The 18,462-nt window shown below is 40.2% G+C and overlaps 2 protein-coding genes across 3 annotated transcripts; one reads left to right on the top strand and one right to left on the bottom strand.

The window, feature by feature from the left end:
- Positions 1 to 3,505: 3,505 nt before the first annotated feature.
- Positions 3,506 to 17,391, bottom strand: RB195_007399 (uncharacterized protein; the record flags this gene model as incomplete). 2 transcript variants are annotated; one of them, XM_064180999.1, is made up of 10 exons in its annotated part: positions 3,506 to 3,567; positions 4,343 to 4,503; positions 4,906 to 5,188; positions 5,412 to 5,550; positions 10,458 to 10,601; positions 10,672 to 10,788; positions 10,878 to 11,008; positions 11,124 to 11,246; positions 12,278 to 12,416; positions 17,332 to 17,391. In XM_064180999.1, 10 exons carry the CDS (start codon positions 17,389 to 17,391, stop codon positions 3,506 to 3,508), a joined length of 1,359 nt encoding a protein of 452 aa, XP_064037826.1. The 2 variants fall into 2 exon arrangements, with proteins under 2 accessions (XP_064037826.1, XP_064037828.1); XM_064181000.1 differs by lacking the exon at positions 17,332 to 17,391 and adding an exon at positions 12,615 to 12,677.
- Positions 13,890 to 14,222, top strand: RB195_007400 (uncharacterized protein; the record flags this gene model as incomplete). The annotated part of the gene is made up of 1 exon (XM_064181001.1): positions 13,890 to 14,222. One exon carries the CDS (start codon positions 13,890 to 13,892, stop codon positions 14,220 to 14,222), a length of 333 nt encoding a protein of 110 aa, XP_064037827.1.
- Positions 17,392 to 18,462: the final 1,071 nt, after the last annotated feature.

Genomic DNA, 18,462 nt, shown 5'->3' with positions numbered 1-18,462 from the left:
ACGGCGGGTGTAGCCACACATCCCATCCAAGCTCCAACAGTTTGTGTTTGAGGAGTTCTGTTCCATCACGACAACGCGGAACCACACATAAATTTGACCATCTGTCGAGAATTATTGGAGTATCACCAGTATGGCGCAAGTGAACGTGATGGCGCATCCCGAGCCGATTGAATAACGCCAGTCCTCTATCCTTTATCTTTATTTTCTTTATCCTTTACCTTCTATCCCTTTATTGTCTTTATCATTTATCTTTATTGTTCTTTATCCTTTTATCGCCTCATCTTGCACCATCAAATTTCTATTCGTTTTTCTCTCTTCAAAAATCCTTCCGTTATTTAACATTAAATTAAGATGAGGCTGTAAAGCAGCAGCACCTCACTCAGTTTTTCGTCAATAAAGACAGATTCTTCCAGAGAGAACGAGGAATCTTGAAGCTCGCTCAAAAGATGGCAAAAGGTCATCGAACAAAAAAAGACTATGTATCATTGATTGATCCTTGTTCTTTATATGAATGACCGTTGACGAATGTAGGAAAAACATAGAAATCGAGTTAATAATGGCTCACAGAGAATTTTATGTCGCCTGCGCTTCCTCGTCCTCCTAAATTTTTCTAATTGAGCTGTTTTTCATTTCGGATACGTCTCAGGAATAAATTCCTTGACCTATTTTTGCTCAACTTACGCAGTAATCGTAGACGTAAAGTCTGTGCACAATCTGGAAAACCAAAAGGAATCACAGAAACAAAAATAAGTATCAAGTATACTCCAGGAAAAATCACATAGATACACATTATTGTCGCTAAGTGTGAGTTATATATTTATTCATTTATATCTATGGTGCACATCATAAGGAACATCTATAGTTCTGCAATAAACCTGCTTGAAAAAACCCCTCTTCAAGAAATTAACCCTTATCAATGAAATGAGAAACGTTCTCTTGTTGCAATTTCCCCTTCGCCAAAAATTCATGACCTTGATCAAAATTCATATACATATTTACATTTACGCTTCAAAAAAAAAAAAAAATCCTTGAGCTGCTTTCTTGCTTGGCTTCGAGTAGACATTGCAAGAATGTGAACAGAATAGAATTATCGAGAAAAGTTGCATTATATTTCTTTTTTTTCTCCTAAATTTCCAAATTTTTCTCCCCTTGTAATAACGCTTGATGGTAAATGAGTAATTACAGTAGCGTTGGCGGCACCTGTGCACTTAGCGTTTGATTCGCGCCGTGTTTACGGTGGCTGTCAAGGTGAAAAACGGCCTTTCTCCTTTATCACCGGCATTGCTTAGGGAAGTGAGATTAACGTCGCTCTAAACCCAAATATGGAGGAGTTAGATTTGATCAAACTATTGTATTTTCGTATAATTCAACGCGTGAATGAAAGAAAATTAAATAAAAAAAGTAGTATTTACGACGAAAAGAAACGATAGAATCTCTCGAAGTTGATGATTTCTGAAGAACTTGTCCATAAAAACGTGAAACGAGTGTAAACGACAACCGCCGGTATTCACTATCGTATCATTCCCGAAAATGACCCAATTTCAACGACCCACGTCACTTTCGTGGTGATGAAACACGGGAAATAGTGACCCAAATCCGTGACACTGGGTTGCACACATATCCATAGATAGTTAGTGAAAAACGAAATACCAAGAAACGTATTTCTGTGGAAGTGACTCGTTGCCAACCGTTCGGTGCGCTTAACTAAACAACAAATAACTTATTGATAAAGTCAGCACTCTATGTAATAATAATACAATAATATTCAATGTAAAAGTAATAATTCATTATAGTGATATAGTATTGAGGCGGTGTAGCGCAGTCGGTAAAGGGTTCCGCTGTGGCTACAATCGATCGGGGGTTCGAAACCACGCTAGTGCTCAAAAAGCCTTTCATCCCTCCGTGATCAAATTGGTTCCAGACTTGTCTGGGAGCATAAAAACCCTGACTTGACATTTCGGCTAGCTACCGCAAATCATTGTAAGGCTGCACACGCGTTCATAAACCTAACCCGAAGTCTGAGTTGAAGTCGAACGCGTAGGCGTATCCCCACAAGGATTGATTAACGCCATGCACTTTATTATTTATTAATAACCAAAGTAAGCAACCAAAAAAACTTGAATGAAGGTAAAGGGTGCAGGAACTTTGTCTGGGACATGTGAGAGATAAAGCCTTTTCATTGATTTGCTTGAGCTGTGGCTAAGATTGGTATTGATACTTATTAACAGCTAACGTTTCGGCGTTATCACCTTCGTCGGAGCCTGGAAAAATCAAAGTCATTAGTGATTTATCCTCTCAAGCGCCTCATCACCCTACAGAAAGCATCCAAATGGTAGGCAAACTCAAACAGCAACACATTGACTAGTGCTTAAATCATTAGCCAGAGTTGGTAACGCAACAGCCCACCACGTACCACAACTACGAGTCACAAGGGTTTTATATAGGGACCTGAGATTCTGGCCCGTAGATGAAAACCCGCACAGGTCTTGGTCTTGGGGATAGCTCGTTTGTGATCGCAATGCACTCATCCTTCCCGTTCATTTTTGGACTTTTGGCGGTGATTCAAAAGGATAAAGCCTTTATCCAAAAGGATAAAGCCACCAGAATCTCACGAAAACATTTCATGCAGGTAACCAACTTTAAGATTCCATCGGGCGTGCACTTGGAGCCCATAACAGTGGTATTTTAAGATCAAATACTCTTTCAAATGCACTTCGTAGGAGGTTATCAGTATATTCGAGCCTAAATTTGATGCAGCCTTCTCAACAAATAACGACGAATAGAAATTTTATTATCTTTGAACATTCAGAATAAATATGTATATGTACATCTCTGGGAAGAAATAGAACTTTTCAATTATGCTTCAAACGTTAAGAGATATGCAATATAACGCATGCTATTGCAAAGCAGCAACAAGCTATAAAAATGTGAGCGTGAAATCTCGAAAGAAGAGGTGAATTTCATGCATTAACAAGGGAATAGCCTAGCTATTCCCATGTGTGGTAAGTAGTAGCGCAAAGGTAGATGAGGGCACGGATGTACTCTATAGGCGCCGTACAAGTTCATAACTTGCTCATTACCAAGAATAACAAAGTTAACTCGATTTGTTAATGCAAGAACGCACATAATGTAACAACAAAACAAGTAGGAAAACGAGTAGGGAAAGGAACTGAAAAGACACTCAAGAAAAGCAAGGCACAATTGGGATATAGTCCGAGGACACTTTGACTAAGGCAATCGAGGATGCAAATCTTCCCCAAAAATGACTATGCAAAATGACTGCAGTACGAGACAAAAAAAACTAAACGAACCACAGATGAGAAACGGACAGTGAGAGAAAAAAAAAGATGATAGCACCGGCTTGTAGTGATCTGCAACTGGTTATGGTGATGTCAGTTATGATCCCAACGCGTTAGCTACAACCGATTGATAAGCCAACCAATACGAATCGATCGGATCCCCATCCGATTGGATGTCCCTAGCTGAAGAAGCTGGCTCGTCTCGCCTACTGCTTGTAGGGATGGTCACGAGAAGTGCCGAGGACACGACGTTGGTTAATCATGGCACCTGAACGTTAGCACGGTTAGCAACATTGAACGTTACAGTGTTGCATGGATTCTACCAAAACCACTGCTGAAGAGAGCACAACATCGGCTGCGTTTCTCTCAGCCATAACTGACTTTCGGTTAGTGAGAGGTTATCAGCAGTGGTTTCTGGTTCTACTTATGTGCTGAGCGACTCAACCCTGTCTATATAAGACACAAAACCTTTGTTTAGCAACTATTCTCTGACCTTAAGTGCTAAATAGTGCGCAGCTCGACCAGCAGCATATCGGTTAAAGTTAGCATATCGAAATCTTAGTGTTTGTATCATGCATTCACTAGCCATATGCTCAAATAAGATAATGTTATAATTAAAAAAGTGTTAAGCGATGTTGAGATGGAAAATATGCAGACGAGATCAAGTTAAACTCAGAAAAGCAAGTAATCACAATTGCAGCAGATATCACGGTCACCGATATGCAACAAGGAAGACATCTGGTACACGTATCTGGATTCAAAATCACAACATGTCAGAAAACGCCAAAATACAACTTAAAATGCTTTTCTAGCAGAAATATTATTGCAAAAAAGATGATATAGCACTACAATATTTCGATCACATAAAAGGTTGAAAAGAAAAACAATGACGATAGGTATGATGACCTCGTGCATCCCGAATATGATTTCTAATACTGAGTGAGCAAAAATCGGGCTAATCTCACTATTTACACTTCTTCATCGATCCTCTTTCATAATACAGAAAATTGCGACTTAGGCCCACTTCCGAACGAGAAACCCACCGGGAGCTGTCTGAGCAGCGGCTATATCTACACCTGCGTAATCTGAGTACTGTCCCCCCAGCAAGCTGTACTGTTGTTGGGCGGCTGCTTGTTGTGCTTGGGCTTGCTGGAACTGCTGCAAGGCGGCCACATTTGCCAAGTTCTCGTAGGATAGACCCTGACTGCAAAACAGCAAATAAGAAATAACCGTGTGGTCAGCAGATCACAACAAGGAGACACATTTGTTCTACTTAGAAATAACACTAAAAAAACATCTGTAATGACACGTGCTCACAAGAGGAGAAGCTGATGGAGAAAGGAGTCAAATAATTCGACAAATGAAAAAAAAAAACAGATCTTCCTTCTGATTTCTTACAAGATCTGCTATCTTGGTAGTTACTATCGAATATGTGTCAGCACGAATCCAGGAAAAAAAGCAAATTCACATGTGATACATGGACGCTGTTAACACCACATCTTCTTGCGAAATGTTTCACGCGTTTACTTTGCGCTTCTGTTTTCGTCATTCCTTGTTGGTCTGCAGAAGAAAATCCTATGAAGATTTAAGTTCCTTCTTTACGTACCTTAGAAGCAATTGTTGGTATTCGGCAGCTTGCTGCTGATGCTGTTGCAATATTGCAGCTTGCTGTGCTGCTACAGCGGCGGCATTACTGCTGACTGCGACGGCTGCGCCCAGTTGTGATTGTAAACCTAACATCTGAGTCTGCTGTCCAGCAGCTCCTCGTCCAGGGCTCATCACTATGGGTGCACCGGCAACCGCCATCGTTGGTGACCTAGCTAAAGCCGGATTATTAGCGGCTAATATCGGTAGAACACTTCGGGCTTGAGCAGATAGGGCGGCAGCTTCTGAAATTGAACTTATTCGAAATGACTTCTCGGCTACATGGGAACAGTATAAAGATCTAATATCACTGTTCTTCTCCTTTTTTTCGGTAATAAAGGTACTATCGAACATTTTTGGATCTTCATATCCATAACCTATCCGCATGACATAGGGAAAACCATTAAAGAACAGTTGTACTGAGCGTTCTTTGCTGTTCCATAATTAATGACAGAAACTGAAACTCACGAAGAGCTGCAGCCAGAGGTTGTTTGAGTTGCGCCGCTGCTGCAGCCGCAGCTGCTTGTTCGGTTGCCGAACGATAGGTTCCGTTAATGATTGCTAGCTCCATCAGCTGCTTTCGTTTCAACTCATCTTCACCTTCCGGCTGTAAATAAACACAAATACGAGGATGAAACTAGCCAAGCAACTGAAATCTTGTGTGACAAATATACTCAAACACATTCCACCGTACCCCACACACAACACTCTACCATACCCTATATATGAATTGCTTCTCAATACCAAATACAAATATTCTCAATAGCAAATGCAAATGAAATACTTTAGACACTACTGTAGAGATGACATAATTCTAAACGGAGATAACATGAACACGATTTTATCTCGAACTTCACCAATTGCTAGACCAATACCAGGGTGAAAATAAAATCTTGAAATAAGATGTACCTTTGAATTAAGACAGAAAACAGTGCTTGTAAAGGGTACTCAAAAATTCTGGCATTTGAGAAGCCATCTATTGCCTGGAACGCGACTATTACGCAGTCTGCACTTCATTTATTGAAACTACTATATCTCATCTAATTCTAATTATCTAATTATCTTATAATTATATGGAGATAATGAGTTTCAAAGCATCCTAGTCTACCACTTCACAAGAAGGAAATACCAGTTTTTTGTGCCATTCTCCAGCGGTTTTGAAGGCAGCGTACCACAAACCTGACACAGTATGGAAACCTGATGGAATGCATAGAGATCGTGATGTAGATAACGAATATGAGCGTGACCCCGTTCTGTTTCCCCTGATCCTAAAAACGACGTTTGTCCCACGAAATAAGTTGGAACGCACCGTTATTGTGCACGCGCCGCATTTACGTTCGAGCGGTCGACGATTAATGAAATATCCTTGCAAGTCTATTCAAGTAAAACCACTGAAAGGGCCAATGACGAGATCGGAGCTTGTGCGCGTTTTAAGGCGCGTATTCTCAAAGCTCGTATTACTTATACCTACAGCTATAGCTGTATCCCAAAGTCTACATTTTCCATGAGGTTTCCACACTGCGTCAAACTCCGTCATACACTGCCTTTAACCATTTGTACCAATTGTTAGGGAAGCAAATTTTGGAATAGAATGAGTCTTACACAACTAAGTACAGAGCAGTGGAGACTATTTTGAATCCTCCTCTACTTGGATGATAATAATGCAGCTTATCACTGTCGTAATATAGCATAACTCATCCAATTTTTTTTTGTAGATTCGGCAAAGACTAATTTAAACAGCTCATGTACAATCAACTTAGAACTAAGTACTCTGTGTCTCTGCGCATATCGCATTCGCATTTCCAATATCAAACAAGAAAATAAAAACAATCGGTTAAATTACTGTATGTTTTTCGAAAAGAAAGCCAGTCCACAACGCTTTTTTTGCGATGAATGACCGATTAAATTCCGCCACAATCAGCACAATTGATGTTGACGGGATTACTTTTTAATGCTAATTATATTGCCAGATTCAGAGAAATACAGAGACACAAGTAAATAACAAACAAAGAAAAAAATAGATAATAAAAATGATGATAAATATAAAGATAAGAATAAAACGAAAGACAAATGGACCTCGATCAAGAGAGCTAAATAATTAGGTCCTATTTACGATTAATCAAATTAATGCTGAAGTTAAAAAGCTGAATTATTGCCAGCTATTAACACCAGCACCCATGTTATGCGAACAACTACGGTTGCAATGCCTGCGTAATACCCAAATCAAATAGCAACTTTATTTAATGATCTAATAAAGCTGCTTGTCTCAGCACTTATATTTTGCAGTTAGCGATAGCTAAATGTGATATAGTTATGCAACAACGTTTCAAAATAAACATTTGCGCAATATTTCGACGAAAGACATACTATACATCAACCATATTGTACCTATCTGTATCAATGGAGAAAAAAAAACTGACGCAATTTTTCTAATTAAAACAATTTAACATTAATACTTGTCCTGAATAACTGTCAGTTTGCAAACAGTAAATTTGAACCGACACACAGACAACTGCAAAAAGTTGACTTCCGAACCCGCTGTTTGTTCCTCTCAATTATTTCCAAGAAGAAATTACAATGAACAACATGACACCAGTTTGCATAGGGTGTCCGCAAGGTTCTCAGCTCTAAGTATTCTAGAATTTTCGGTAAAAGGAACTGCCAACTCATGACTATTTCACAATAAGCACGAGTAAATATTTCCGAATAAGAAACACAAGCATATTAAAAACATGAACCGCTAAACGTTAAATAAGGTACTTCTAACATTTCAAAGTTTCGAATGCGTGCTTCAATGTCGAGAAATTCGAGCTAACATTTTTGATGCGGTATAATACACATGTGCAAATAGGCAGCCGTCGTTTCCTGCTAGGGTATTTATCCTCTTAAGAATATTTTCAAAAAAAAAAAAAAGTTTTTCATTGCGCTATAGACACATGAAGAGTGCTTCTGAAGCGTTTTTCATGTCAACATTTACAACATCAGCTCTAAAGTTAATATTTATGAGAATATGACCGTTAAGATCTCACTATTTTGGATTCGCACTTTTAATACTAACATCGAGAATACAGAATATTGTTATGCATAATTTTTTTTGTTCCACACACGTATCGCTGGTTTAAGGAACTTGTATAACTAGTCACCCTCACAAAATATAACGTCGGAGGATAGCCATTAGTTATTTATTTGCTACTGCAAGCCATGTCACAACTAGATCAGCACACGAAGAATTGTGTTTTTGGCGAAAAAAGAAATCGCATCGTAAAACTCTAATGATTGCTGTAGTAATAAGGTTTCGGAAAATGTGTGTGTGCTCCAGGATTTATTTGTTAGACAGAAATTCAGAAACTCATCAACCTTTTCTTTAGATACTCAAAATGAGCGAGGGAACAATTTACAGCTATCTGATAACGTAGACTAATAATGATGCAGTAGGATAATGTATCAAACCACTTATACCACTTTACAGACCCCGCCCCGTTCTATTTTCTTTGTGTTAAATTACGCATTTTAAATTACACGACGAACTGTGAATGAGAACATGTATGGATTTGACGTTAGAACGCCTTGAAATACCAGAAGTGAAAAAAGTTAGATGCAAAATTAAAACATCGCTTCTATTTACTGTGGCGAAATCGTGTTTGCAAATTTGATTCACTTTGTGTAACCGATAAACAAAAAAAGAAACCAGCAACGAGCGTACCAACCGAGCTCTGTCTGCACATACACACATCTCCCGATTGAGGAGCAAATACCGCTTTGAAGCCTCGTACCTCTGACTGTTGCGTGAATGTTTAATAATCATCAGAAAATATTTGAAAAAAGAAAAACCACAAAAACTAAAGCGTATCCCTTACTAATACAAAAAAAATTAAAAGGTGATAAAAAAAGACATTGAATGCACCCGAACTGAAGTGTTAGATATGAAAAACACCGATCCGTTTGATGTTATTACTGAATTATTTGTTCCATTTACTCAATAACAGATGAAAGAAAACGTGGTATTGAGAGGTTAATGATCAATTGCTCGTTTTTTTTTTGAATTTGGGGACTTATTTCCACATGATTACAAGAAGAGAAAAACCATACAAAAGTTAATAATCTGTGAATCGTGATGTGATGTGTGGAAACAATTATCCTTTTACAAAAGCGGGATCATCGAACGCAAAGCAATTATCTTACCTAAGTACACTCTTTACCTAAGTAATATGAATTAATGTTCTCTAAACTTGGACCAACACTTCATATATCACGACTGCTAAATAGGATCCATATGCCACAAATTGATAATTCATTCGAAAGCTTAGAAAGTAACTTTTGTTTTATTACGTACTCGATTAAATGAAAGTTCTTTAAAGTTAAAGGATAAAGTTTCTGGCGTTAATCAATCCGCTTGGGATGCGCCCCCACGTTCACTTCAATTCAGAATCGTTTGAGGTTTACGAACGTGTATCTGGCCTATACAATGACTTGCGGTGGCTAGCCGATGTGTCAAGTCAGTGCTTTTATCCTCCCAGACAAGTCTGGTACCAATTTATCGACCCCGGAGGGATGAAAGGCTTGGTGAGCACTAGGGCGGATTCGAACCTCCGATCGATCGTGCAGGAAGCGGAACCTCTAACCGCTACACCACACCCGCCCATGAAAGTTCTTTAGATGAACAAAAACCCTTCAATAAAATAAGTTAATACCACATCAACTTTGGCAAGGTGTTACTCTGTGTTTAATACTCCTACGTATTACTTCCAAGAAATAAGTTTGGGCCTTTCCAAACTAGTAACTAAGAGTAGTAAGTAAGTAAAGTGAAAAACACTTCCCGCTTAGAAGCACATCTTTGAACTTGAATGAAAATTCTAAAAGCAATTAGTTCCGCTCAAGTTTGGATCACCGTGTATTCTTTGTAAGTGCGCGTTCCAAGATCGCAGAGATATTTCCCCATGCAATTGCGATAATGAGCTGAGAATTTCTGTGTTACACCTAGTGTTTAAAGTTCTCTCCGCTTCCACGCAAAGTTCCGTTGCGTTCATCTTTAATGGATAACCATCGTCAGGCTAACATATGTATCCTATGCGATGAGCGCACCGTGATCCGGAATTTCTCGCAACCGGGAGCAATGAAGAAAAGAGTAAAAAAAAAGAAAAAAAAAGACTTTGGTGTGTAACTCCTGCTACTAGAGTTCTTCTTGATTTGCTCGAAGAATCTATCGTTTTTGTTTGGTTTACAGCGTTCGTGGAGGAGGGCAATAACTTAACGAACTAGTAGCGACTAGTGAAGAAAAGAACGTGCAGGGGCGAAGTAACTCAAAAACTTTTTCTTGGAAAGTGGAGCTGTCTGCGAAGGCTCACAAGATTCATGCCGCACTTTCACTCTCCGTCCTAGATCTAAGTCTTTCTATACGTACCACTTCGTACGAGGTTGTAACAGTTTCTCAAAAAAAGAAAAAAGGCGCTTGTTAGATGTAATGAGAAAACTATTCTCCTAATCAGCCCATTCTTAGCAAATCGGCAAACTTACAGCTGGTACTAGGAGTTTCTTGACTTCTTCAACAGCTCTAGCTAACTTGACCCGGGCTCGATTAGGTGTATCCTCGCATTGAATCAGCACATGCAAATCTTCAGATAGATGCTCCCAATTTGGTTTCCCGCGATTCAATTCTTCCTATAGGAGAAAAAAACGAAGATTAAAGTCAAAACGGAGAACGATGGATGTAAGGTTTTTTGTCGAATACCTTCTTTTTATCGCGCATTGATCCTCGCCCTCGTACCATTATTTTGCAACCTGTTTCCTGTTCCAATTGCTTCGCTGTCATCCCTCGTGGTCCAAGTATTCGCCCGACGAAATTATACTAAAGTAAAAAGCATCAGTATTAACGTCGTTAAATACGAATTCAAAACAAAAAAGCAGAATAGAAGAAATCTAAAGAATCCTACTCACATCGGGATGTTCTTTCGCAGGAACGAAAACTTTTTCGGTAGTGATTTGAATATCTCCTTCTGGTTCTGGAAGGCTCATCTCTTCCTTGGTGAACTCAAATTGGAACAGAGCCACCCGTACTTTGCTGATTTCTGAAATAGAAATGATGCACAAGGGCTCAAAATCGCATAACTATCGGAATAACTACAGAATGTTGAGAATTTTAGTAAATTTTACTTGGATCAAGCAAGAAACAAAGTGTCATACCTTCATCTGCGAGTCGTTCCAGATGGTGGAAGACATTTGGAAAAGCGGATAATTGTTTCTTGTCCTTGAGCAACTGTGACAAATACTCTACTGAATACTGCTGACCCGTAGCAACGCTGGAGCCTGAACAAATCTTGGATTAGAAATATATCTCGGCAGAGCCACGTGATTGTTTCGATCGTCACCGACGATAACAGGGGGAAAGGAGCGCAAATATTACCTACTGCAGTTGGAATAAGCAGATTCGAGCTAAGGTGCTCAGTCATGGAAGTCTGGAGGGAACACTGGCAACGTGACCCCGAACTGGGTACACAGCTTTCGTTATTACACCGACGGTGTGCCCTCTCTGTATCTATCTCGCTACGCGCCTGTTCCTCCTAATAGACAGATAGCCAGTCAGCCGGCCACAGTCTGGAGACGAGTCGTCGTTTTTACGACGCGTCACTCACAAAGCTTCTTACATCCTTGCACAGTTCAAAACTTTACAATCCTATATCTACGGCAGCGCAAAAGAAAAAAAAAGAAAAATTGATCTGTGAAATCATGTGAAACGCCATTTATCGTCGTTCAACGCAACGCAAGAGAGATGTCCGAAGATATCACATCAATTATCTCTACACTACGTACGTAAAACCGTCAAGGTCTTGCTCTAATCAGAATCCTCTAACGCTCTCTAACGGACAGCTAACGTTTAGTTAGTTCTCTACAGCACTTAACAACTGCTCACGGTTCCTCACTTAGAAGAGAGAAATGGGAAAAAAGAAGAAAAATCAGCGAACAATAATGATCCCCATTCCAGAAGATTGATTAGCGCTAGTTGTTCTAAGAAAGAGAGCATGCAGCTTGCTACTCCACTGCAAGCCACTACCACATCACCAGTTACAGCACAGAAAAAAAAAACGAGAAACTTTTGCGCCCCTGCAGTGTTAGAAGCGGATGAAATAAAGGCACAACGGGGGAAATACGTTACCGAATGAAGCTTTTTTTTCTATTAAAAAAAAAACACTTGAATTGGATCAGCGCAAAGAAGCAAATTAGTAGGTGGTGGTGCAGTGTATGTGTGTTTATGTTTGTGTGCATGTGTGTGTGTGTGTGTGTAATTGGTTGAAGAAGAAATGATTAATAAGTGAAGCGATATCGTGTAAGGTGGGTACCATTAGCGTGGTGCTGATGGGATTGCTGTAGTAGGGCGGCGGCAGCAGAGTCGGCGGTCATTCCTTGAGCAGCAATGCTCGGCTGATAGCCGTCCGTTGATGATGGAGGAGTGAGTGAAGATCTCGATCCGCCACCACTCTGTAAGAAAAGCAGACCACGTTAGCACAGCCAACCACACACGAGCGACGCGAGAAAGACACAACATATTATATAGCACAACAACGGTAGTGTTAAAAACGTTAGCCTAACTATTATTATTTATTATTAATTCTACACGAGCTGTGAAAAATATTAAATAAACACTACTCTATAGAAACCTTTTATCTATCGGCAAACCTCGACCACATTCCCCCCTCGCCCCGTTACGGGACCAACAACAACCGAGACCGGCTGCTGCATCGCCTCTCCTGTGCACACCGGGCGCACGACACATTTCTACTAGTGGTGAATTATTCACTTATTTATCTCTCATATTCAAAATCCCAACACTTTATGGTTTCCATTCTAAATATTTACTCTTTCTAAACATTTAATTTCATCAACGAGATAAAAAAAGACGTCGCTATAAGGCGAATCTAGCGTTTCGGTGGAATTAGCACGTCTTAACGCTTGCCTATGACTACTAATCAATAAAGTTCAATTCTTAACAATGATGACGACTTTTCCACGCCAACTATAGATGCTATGTATCGCGTTCTTTTACAGTCGAGGTCAGAATTAAGGTGAGAAAGGGGATGATTATGAATGAATGAACGATTGAATGAATGAATGAATGGTTCTAGTTAGCAAATTATTCGTTGGAAGAAATGAAAATGGGGAAAATAATGCGGAAATATACAGATTTTCATGGCATATTTTCTTTTGGAGCATCTAAATGACTGAACGTGGAATCAATTTATACTTCTTAAAACGAAAACCGAGACAAGAGAAGAAAATTCGTGAAATACGCGTGAACATAATGTAAATACACGGTATAAATATACGGTATGTAAACGCAGAAAATAAAAATTTATGAAGCATACACGTGAAAAATCTATGAGAAACTGGGAGATCGAATCAACTCGGAGAGGCGGAGGTAAAATGATGGTACTTAGTGGGTTCACTAGTTTGACTTGAATTGAAAAAAAGAGCGATCAGTGACCTTGGACGCATTTCTTGAGGAGAGATCGAGAAATAGTGTCCTAATCATCATCCGAGAATCAGTTTATACGGTTACGCACCAATCGTCAAATGGTCTGACAGTTGCGTTAATCGATTAATGATGAAGAGAAATCGTGAGAAATCGAATACGTACAAGATCTATCAAGACGTCCAGTACTGTACATCAATAAATTGTTGGAAATTTTCTGATCCTGACCGGATCAACACCTGACGCCACACACAGACGCGGGACAAAACATCAGCAGGCATTCGACACTTCTCAGACGTTCATTAAATCGAATCGATTGATCGTCGGTAGATGACTGCACGCGGTAGCAGGTACGTCCCACTCGGAACTCAATGCAAACGGATTATGGTGGTGAACGGCAGGCAAACAGCGCTCGGATCGAGTACGACGATCACTCGATGGGGACGGATAGTTAGGAGCAGTTGAGCACGTGCGAGCTGGAGATGGGAACGACCGAGGACCGGCGGCGAATGGGTAGGATTCAGGTGGGGCCGATCGTAGACGTGGAAGAGATAGAGATAGGAGGAGATGGGGACACGGATAAGGTGGCGGCGAGGAACGCGAGAGCGGTCCGCACCAGCGATGACTATCAGCGACGACGACGACGACGACGACGACCTTCAACAGAAACGAAGCTGTTGGGGAACTTGTGTACAGATATGTGGACATGCCGTGCGACCACGAGGAGGGCAGCGACAGGCGGTGACGGTGCTGAGAACCGGCAGGGAAGGCGAGGAAGAGACAATGATCTAATCAGCATCTCCGAACACCTATAGCCAGTGTCGTGAGTTCGGGAAGAAAAGACAAATGCAACGAGTCACGCCGTATTGAGGGCCAGAGGACGAACGCTGCGATGTTTTACACAGCGCCGCAAGAGCTCGTCGTTAGATGTTGACTGAGCAACGCGCTTAACCCGAGGACCGAGAGTGTGTGTGTGTGGTGTGGTGTGTCTCGTCGTCGCGAGCCACTTACCTCCTGCTGCTTCACCTCGACTCGACCTCGTACCGTAGCGCTTGTATCGTCGTCAACCAAGAGAAAAAAAAGTGCGCTTCCCACTCCCTGAGGCTGAGAACGAAATCGTGTCACATTGGTTCCGTAGAGCAGAAGTGGAGTGAGAGGGGGGAGAAGTGGTTTGATTAGGAAGGGAGCGAGACAAAGCCCCCCGCCATTGCCATTACGACGATTCCTGTTCTGGCAAGGAAACAGGTCGGTCGTTGTGAGACGCGACTGTACGTCTCGTCCGTACCAGACATACTAACCGAACATCTTAGTGCGGTCCAACTACCTAACTGTAAATGTTAGCCGGCTGAGAACAGTACTACACTATTCTTTGAGGATTCATTAACAGTGCAAATTAGCGCCTATTTAATCAGGGCGACTAATGACCGTACTGTCAACACTCATACAGTGAGGTGACACAATTTGTAGTCGGCTGACAGGAAGAAAAAAAACTGCTGTTCGGCCCACAGAACAAGTCAGTAAAGCAGTATTTATTGGAATGGACACGGAACCTATCGAAAAATTCAGATTTGATGTCGGTACAGGACCGTATCAGCCATTAATTAACCATCCAGAAGACCCGAACTAGTGCAAGTTGCAGGGAAAAGAGAAGCAGTTCAGGAAAAGTCTGAAAGGCGACAGCGGACGAACATGGATTGGATTCATAAGGAATCCGTTAAAATCATGGAATACGCTCGAGTACGCGCAATGCAGGAAAAAGGGAAAAATTTTCAGGAATAGGGTGGAATTTCATAGATCATTTTTTTGGTAAACGGTGACTACATAAATTGGAACCTGGTCCCATTTATTCTATTCCTATTCCACGAATTCCTCGTATTATTTACAAATGTGAATTCTGCTGCATTACTCGTTCCGTCCCTCATTCCATACTTATTTTTCTTTCCTTTTTCTTCAAAAAGAAAAAAAAAGGAACCCAGAAGAGGAATCATACAAGAAATCTCACTATGTATAGAGAAGTGTATGTATTTCAGTGGCAAAAACGTCACTGTGTCAACAACGGTGATGAAGGGGCGGAAACGGTAGACGGCGGATAAGGATATCACATCGGGCGAGAAGATAATCCAAGATAGGATATCAGGAGAAATGAGTACGGAATTGGAAGTAGGGGCCTGTTCTCGCACAGTATGCAGGGATCTGTTCTCGTGTTCCACAATTTGTCGTATGTTTCGATATTCAATGAAATTAATTAGTTTGGGGAAAGTTAGGAGTGCTTAAAAAGAGTGCACAGACTCCCATCATGAAAAGGATCGTGAAAGCCAGTGAGGTTCGAATGAGGGCAGAGGCTTGTAAAGGTAGGTACTTTCCGGTTGATTCAGACATAAAAATATGAAAATTTCAGAAAAATCACATCCAGACCTAAGAATTCAAGGATAACGGTCTATTCGAGCAGGTGGATACAAGGAAAACCTATCTTTTACCTAGAAAATTTAAAGATTTATAAGCGTAAGTTCAGAAATTTGCTGAATTTTCATGCTTTTAATGTTTGGAAAGTGATGAACTGCAAATTCGAAGTGTCGTGGAATTTTCCCTTATATTCGTTCATCATTTTTTTCTTAGTTATTTTTGCTGCAGTTACATTCATCAAGTTGCTTAAGTTTCCATTCTGGAAAATTCCCAACAAAAAAAAAAAACTCATTGAAAGCCGGAACGGTCACACACAAAAAAAAGAAGAAGGAAAAGTTCGAGTTTAAAGCGTAGGATGTATCGGAAGCACTTTTCGGTTTTCATCTAGGACAAGATTTAGATTTGAGTGAAGGTTTCCGGTAAGTTTTCACCAACGTTCCGTTTTTTTTTGGGATTTTAATTAATGAATAATAAGTAATAATCTATGATTAAATAGTCAAATCTACGAATTCTATAGAGAATTTAATGATATTCTTCAAATGCTTCTATTTTTTGTTGTTGGAAAATTCTTGCTCTTTCTTGAAGAAAGTGAATTGAAAAATGAAATTCTTGAAATTTGTTAGTTCTCGAGTTGTCCACAGCTCAAATTAACTACATGTTCACATGCAATAAAGCAAAAAAAAAAAATCCTGAAGACAGCAATGGATTCAATCAACCGAAAGTAAAGTTTAGGAGTAAAGAAATTTTCTATTAGAAAAGAATGAAAACTACTTATTTCTACTTGAAAGCGGAAGCGAATCAGTGAAAACGAAAAAAGAAAAGACGAACACGTTCAATGACACTTTATTGAAGATCATTACTCAGAAAAATATTGAAAAAAAGAGAAAAAAATGAGTAAGAGGCGTAACATAATTTTGATCTTACTGGCTCAATTTACTGGTTACCGAACTCTTCTGCAGATAGTAGATGGTTAAAATAAGAGCATTAATCTAATAACAATTGATATCTAGGCCTAAATTTTAATTTTTTACTTTTTTCACAGATTTTAAGTGTCAAGGATATTAAAGGATATTAAAAGATGTCAAAGATACTATTTTAAATCAAAAATTTCAAGAAAAATTCTTTCATTGGTTACATACTTCAAAAATTGTCTATTTCTAGGAATCAAATCCATCTTTAACTATTTTTTCCATTTTCTCCGGTATTTAAATCTTGTTATTTTAGCTAAACTTTCTAGTCCAACTCGCAGAAATTCCTTGAATGAGACAAAAGAGCTTGGAAAAGAAAAAAAAACACAAGAGTTCTCAAGAAGAACTTTCCCCATAAAGAAGAAGGAGAAGAAAGTTTGTGCCAGCCTTCTCTTTGTTTTTTTTTTGTGAATCACAAAGTTCTCAGTAATCGTAAAATTGTAATGTGATTATGGTTATTTTTACATCCTTCGGAGAAGTTCGGCTCGGACGCCTACACCACCTCCTTCCCTCCGGCTAATATCGTGCGAAATAAAACACAAGAAAAACGAACGTGATCATCCCATCGATGTGATCCATTGGTTCCACATTGCCCATTGCTTAGAGCTGTCATGGTGAGTGGAATGAAGAAGAACGTTTTGCGTGGCTCTGGCGAATCAGTAGGAACACACTTCAGCGAAAAGAATTCCAACTGATCCTATCTGGAAATTAGTGATTCTCAGGAAGTGTAAAAAAGAAAGTGAAACGAGAAAATGAGAATGAAAAAAAAAGCGTTTAAGCGACGATTAGAGATTTTATTCCAGTCCGGATAAGAATTACGAAGTTTTCTTCTCCTGCGTCGATTAGTGTGATGATGGCTACATGCATATACACATGCGAATGCGCCAAGCAATGGACCGGAAAACATTACAGCTCTTCCGGTGAACGCTTCTCCGCTGACAGAGAGGTAGGGAGAGAGGGAGAGAGGGAGAGAGTGAGTGAGGAGAGTGACTCCTCTCTCTCGGTCATGTCATTACTTCCAGGTAGGTTCCAGGAAGAAAACAATGACGTCGTGGAAGCGTGTAGGGACCAGGAAAACAAGCGAACAAATTAAACGGTGATGATCTCGTCGTCGACGGAGGAAATATTAGCGTAGGGAAGCAGCAACCGCTGAAACGCGGCGGCGGCTGTTCGCCCCAAACCCCCTCAACGAGCGTAAAGGTCATATGGAAGGGATATGGTGGCGCTTTTCCTGACCACATGTCGAACTTTTGAACTTTTCTTCTCCGGAAATCTTTCTTCTGAATAGCTTAGGGGGTAAATCCTACGCCACGTTACCTATCCATAACTTCCACCATGCTTATTTTCTCAGGGAGGGCATCGCGGGAACCTATCACCGTCATCAGCGAGGTAATTCGAGAAGAGGTTTCTGTGTGTAAGAATTGAGTGTGCTGGTGCCAGATGTTGAGAAACATCGACATCAATCGATAACGTTGGACTTGTGTGACGGGGCTTTTCGTACTCAGCAAAATGATGTCACAACCTCTAAGAGTTTCCCGTCAAGGTCGACCAACTCTCTGGTGGCACGTCACGTAAAATTACACGCGTAGGTACGTACGTCGTAAGTCTGTGAAATGTCGTAAATGGGTATGGCTACGCTACTATTGATGTAGCGCTCCGAGAAAAGGTCAATGAACAAACAACA

The sequence above is a fragment of the Necator americanus genome, chromosome I (assembly GCF_031761385.1).
Source record: "Necator americanus strain Aroian chromosome I, whole genome shotgun sequence".
Taxonomy (NCBI): domain Eukaryota; kingdom Metazoa; phylum Nematoda; class Chromadorea; order Rhabditida; family Ancylostomatidae; genus Necator; species Necator americanus.
The sequence above is the reverse complement of the archived record's forward strand: the minus strand, read 5'-3'. Positions and strand labels throughout refer to the sequence as shown.